This window comes from Cydia splendana, chromosome 1 (assembly GCF_910591565.1).
Source record: "Cydia splendana chromosome 1, ilCydSple1.2, whole genome shotgun sequence".
Lineage (NCBI taxonomy): Eukaryota > Metazoa > Arthropoda > Insecta > Lepidoptera > Tortricidae > Cydia > Cydia splendana.
The window spans coordinates 23,203,801-23,209,128 of record NC_085960.1 but is presented as its reverse complement, the minus strand read 5'-3'; the positions used below and the strand labels follow the sequence as shown (position 1 = coordinate 23,209,128).

The window sequence follows — 5,328 nt, the reverse complement described above, 5'->3', positions numbered from 1 at the left end:
CGATAGCTTTCCGTAAAGTGTAGGTACCCCAAGAATGCATAGATTGTCGAATAGTGAACACGTTATCTACGCCCGTCTCAAACCTTCTCAAACAGGATAGATAGAGTTAGACCAAGAAAATTCTGCAGCGATTTTGATAGCCCACGCAGTGCAAGTGTTATTAATTTATACGTCATAATTTCATAGAAGTTTGACGTTTAAAATGACACTTGCACTGTATGGGTTATCAAAATCGCTGCAGACTTTTCTGGGTCTGACTCTACCGTCATAACCCCGATAATTCACAACAAACACCGTTAACGAACTCTGCGAAACATGAAGTCATAAATGTCATGTGAAAAATGTCGTTCTGACTTTTTGACTATTTTCAAAAAGGTTAGGCAGGGCAAACCCTTAACCCGATCGTCTTTGTTTTAGGCTCAAATTGTAGCCGACGAAATTGTCCAGAGGAGTTTTTCTCAAATTTTTGATATCATTCTTCGTTTTCAAGATATCGAGCGCCAAAATCAAAAATTCGGAAAAAATTAAATTATGTTTTCACTATTTCGACCATAACTTTTTTCGTTTTTGACTTTCTCGAATAATACTTTTTGCACCTTACAGCTCTTGAGCCTTTTTAAATATCATATCTTCACAACTCTCCGAGATATCAGGGGATCGCACTTTTTCGTGAAATCGGGGCCTATACTGGAGCGAACGAAAAGACATTTCCAATGTCAAAAACTAAATTTTAAGCGATATAATTCATAAATACGGCGTAATTTCAAACATTCGTCCGCCATATTGTCATTTTTAACAGGACAGGTTAGGTATGGACGTAGTATAGAGGTTACAAAGACTGCAGTATTATGTCTAAATATCTTTATTTTTCGTTTATCGTGATTAATAGCGAAAGCCAAGAGTCTAGTTTTTAGGAACAATAGTCAGGAAGATATTACTACAGCAAAAGTTGCAATCGTTTTCATAAAATATAGTTTTAAAAGACACATTCCCGTAGAAAAATTTTCCACCGAAGTAATCGTCCACCATTTCCTCTACGTTCATTTTTAAATTGTAGGTGCCCTGAAAAAAAAGAAGGTACCTACACTGAGAGTTTATAAAATATTACATTACAGGGAACTGTGGAGAAGCTTATAAATACGTGAGGTAATTTGCTATACAAATCAACAATTTCCGGGTGAACTACCGATATCGATATAACTATTCGGTATACAAAGCTGATGCTTTTTAAGTAGGTATCTATACAGTGAAGGAAAACGCGAGGAAGATGATGACGTATAAAATCCGCCATCTACTACTTTAATGACTTATACTTATAAACGTAATTAGGTAAAATCCAACATTTGTGGCCGCTAATATTTATTATACCCAAAAGTATAATTACTGCACATTAATTTTAGGCATATTCTTATTTAATGGCGCCATCTACTTTTCAGATTATTAAATTATTAAACCTTTTCAAAGTACTCATAATGATTTAAATAACTGCGTTCAGTCAAGTCTCAGTTCACGTTTTGAAATTGTAAATAGCAATAGGATGGCAGTTTTTATACGTTAAATAACTTAAACTTATAATAACATTTAATGGCATCTGCAACATTGACGAATCTCGAGGCGTTGTATGGGGGCTGTCAGTCTTCTTTACTTACTACTAGACTCTGATATTACTTACCTTCAAGATCATGCAGTTTTTTGAAATCTTAAACCATTTCTCTAATAATGGTCTGAGGAACAGATGTTCACACGGGTTGTTCATTTGGAGTCTGAGCAACTCTTTACCATTCGACAGAGCCAATATTTTCCCCTGAAACATACCAATCTAATTATTTTATTAGGTAGGTACCAAACAAATAAAAATTCAAGATTATTCATTGGCTTTGGTCTCAGTTCCAAAATGCTTTATAATAGGTAAGTTTAGTATTTAAAATAGGTTCTAAGATGATCTACGGCTGCCGCTTGCGTCAGTGTCTACATGGCAGCACTATGTTTTTTTGGACTGGAATCTAAATGTAACGATTTATTTTTTGTTACATTTTCTGCTTGGTGACAATGCCTCTTTAATTTTGTTTATTTTTTAAGTTCGCATGAAAACCTAAATACATATTGACCCGTCCGTCAAAATAGACTTTTTGCAAAAACTTAAAAACCGCTTAACCGATCCTATAGTTTTCCATGAAAGTCTTTATTGCTTAAGCTTTACTTTCACGATTTTTTCATATTTTTTGAACCCTGGTTCAAAAGTTAGAGAGGCAGGGACCCAAATTTTCATTTGTTTTCTTTCAGAGCGAATATTCCGAAAATATAATGTTTATAAAATGATTCTTGAAGACCTATATTCGTTTTGAAAGACCTATCGAACGACATCCTGCACTAATAGGGTCGATGTAAAAAAAAACATCCCCACTTTTCGTGTAGATATTTGTCGGGGTAACTGATGCTGATCCATGCCAAGTTTTAGCTTTCTAGCGCTAACGGAGTAAAGCCGCCGACGAACGGACGGATAGACAGATGGACATGGCGAAACTATAAGGGTTCCTAGTTGACTAGGGTAAGACCTCCAGTGAATGAACACTTAAGCAATTATCCAAGTTTGAAAAATCATTTCTCAGCATTCATTAATAATTGGAATAATTAACTGCAATTTAATCAATCCTCATTTAATAAACAAGAAAGTAATTTCTGCGATTTTTTATTACTTTCATAGTTTTTGAGTTATAGCAGAATTTATCAAAAAGTACCCAAAAACCTAATGAATGAACATAAAAACTAGTGAATGAACACCGCAAAACCCAGTGAATGAACATTATTTACATCATTTTAATCAGCATTTAAAAAAACATTTTTAACATAAAAACCGTTTCTAGCTCTATTTTAGTAGGTATAGCTAAAGCGTTCATATCTTTTTATCCCTTCATATTGATTTCAATTAAATAAAATGATGGTTATTCACCAATAACACAGCAACCCGTTACATATTAATAAGAAAAAGAGAATCAATTTTTAAAACAAGAAATAACGTGCATATTTTGTTGAAAATAGGTCAGGCTTAGCAAGTAATGCTTAAAATAATAACCTTGTCATTACGTTATTCGTGGTTATATTGTTCATACATAGAATTAGTAGAAATCTAGTAAATGAACAAGCCACATTTTGTATTGTTCATATATAGGCATGAAAAATCTAGTAAATGGACTATAGAAATTTGGTTTGTTCCAATACTGGCTGAATGAATCAGAATCGTTTTCTATGCAGAATCACAAAAAACAAGCTCAATACCATTTCGGTTACATATAAATTTTGAAAAAAATGTAAATCTAGACTACACCAGTAAATGAACACACCGTTCATTTACTGGTTTCAGAACATTTGATAAGCCAGTAATGGAACTATAAAAAATAAAGACTTAATCGCATAATACGCCGACAAAGTGTACATTTATAGAAGGTTTAACTCTTAATCTAACCAAATAACTCAACTTTGTACAGGTAAACATTAAATAAGCACTTCATATGTTGCTCCAAACGTACACTGTTCTTACCTGGGATCTAATTTTTCCTTACAAAACTTCAAAACCAGAAACCTGTAAACTTCAAATGCCAGTCACATTCAAACTGGTCGAAAATAAATTTATCACGGGTTGCCATTGCATAGAAAATAGAGTTGTTAATAAGAAAAAAAATACGAAAAGTGGTGGAAATTGCTGTATTTCTTATTTTAGACAAAAAACGTGATTTTGTTCATTCACTGGGGGGTGTTCATTCACTGGAGGGTTTACCCTATGTTACTACCCTTATCATATTTGTTAAAAATAAAAGTGACGGTAATTGTTATTGTTTCCTGTCGGCCATGGGTGCCACCAGGTACTACGTTACCTTAGACGGAGTTGTGTTTTCCAAAACTGTAACCTTTGTGACCAGGTGTCCATTGTCAATCACCGTACCTGAAGGATCAGAATACGTGCAATTTTTGTTTTTAGGTCCCTGACACGAATCAAACTTCATAATATGCAATTGGAATGGTCCCTGAAACAAATATACTCGTACCTATTATTAAATTATAACTACATGTATAGTCTGGCCACTGGCCTACCGTGTTTGCCATTGCCATTAGATAAAGGAGCGAAGTTTTCAAAATAGTATAAGTAAAAGTTTTAACATTCATGGACAATTATAATTTTAACTATAAAATTATAATTGGTTATAAGACAAAGATAATTAGAACAACAATTCTCTAAGACATTAGCAACGCAAACCTTGATTTCCATACATTATTTAAGTTTCGATCGTCCATCGAAGACCCAGTTTCCCCTCTGGGTTGAAAGGTCAGATGGCAGTCGCTTTCGTAAAAACTAGTGCCTACGTCAAATCATGGGATTAGTTGTCAATTGTCAAGCGGACCCCAGGTTTTCATGAGCCGTGGCAATATGCCGGGATAACGCGAGGAAGAAGAGATTTAAGTTTCGATCGGCGTTTTATATCAACGATTGCCACCTTAGCTAGGCCCCTGGAGAACATGTCGAAGACTACGCGTACCTACCGTAAAATGGGGTGAGTAAGGACAAAACTGACATTCAAACCTCGATAAAACTTTATTTTTACATGTGGCAAACTGATTTTTATACATAATAAATGTTCCGGTCGTTTTTATTTTAGTTTTTTATGATTTTGTGTAGTTACATTTCATAACTTTAAAGATAAATACGAAATAGTAGGAAATCCCTGCTCACCCCGTAGTAAGGGTGAGGAGGGATTTCCTATTTAGGTGAGTTTTGAAAATTGTTGGATTGACACTTTGGGATTATGAGCATTATAATAGCTTGATTTGTTATTAGAATACCTATATAATTTACGTAGCAGTAGCCTGTAAAAACCAACTCACCCCTCTGTGATCCTTCCCCACCCTTTTCATAACTCATAACCCAACTGCCCTCGTAATTCCTACTCACCCCATTTTACGGTACCTATGAGAAATATCACTATGTTACGTTGGGTTGGGATAAACGGAGAAGCGATTGTTGTCCATGAGTTAGTAATTAGGTCAAATAGTTTCCTTCTAGGCTCGTCAGAAAGAGGAAGTCGAAGTCTATCAATTAGTCAATTGTAAGCGACTCAAGGAACTGAACATTGGTCTGTAGTTAAGTGTAGTTGGTTGATCGTTTAGGTTTACAGATTTAGTATTTGACATTATCTCAAAAGCCCACAAAGTCCAAACATAAAGTTTGCAAAAAAGTTATGTAGTGCAGCATAATTTTATATACATACATGTGGACATGGACATAGTACATACAAGACCTTGAACAGAACAAATATACATAATTAATAAATTTAA

The 5,328-nt window shown here is 34.5% G+C and overlaps 1 protein-coding gene across 1 annotated transcript; it reads right to left on the bottom strand.

Annotated features, from left to right (window-relative positions):
* Positions 1 to 903: 903 nt before the first annotated feature.
* On the bottom strand, positions 904 to 4,908 carry LOC134790688 (uncharacterized). The gene is made up of 4 exons (XM_063761624.1): positions 4,879 to 4,908; positions 3,873 to 4,022; positions 1,673 to 1,804; positions 904 to 1,062 (listed from the first exon to the last, which is right to left on the bottom strand). The coding sequence occupies exons 1-4, from the start codon at positions 4,906 to 4,908 to the stop codon at positions 904 to 906; spliced, it is 471 nt and encodes a 156-aa protein (XP_063617694.1).
* Positions 4,909 to 5,328: the final 420 nt, after the last annotated feature.

What these genes read in the sequence shown, in the direction of transcription:
- LOC134790688 (XM_063761624.1), bottom strand. Translation starts at nt 4,908, where the DNA reads ATGAAAAGGGTGGGGAAGGATCACAGAGGG. An exon ending in TGGGGAAGGATCACAGAGGG is followed by an intron (nt 4,023 to 4,878) that starts GTGAGTTGGTTT and finishes TATTTGTTTCAG; the next exon opens with GGACCATTCCAATTGCATAT. An exon ending in AAAACTGCATGATCTTGAAG is followed by an intron (nt 1,063 to 1,672) that starts GTAAGTAATATC and finishes CTTTTTTTTCAG; the next exon opens with GGCACCTACAATTTAAAAAT.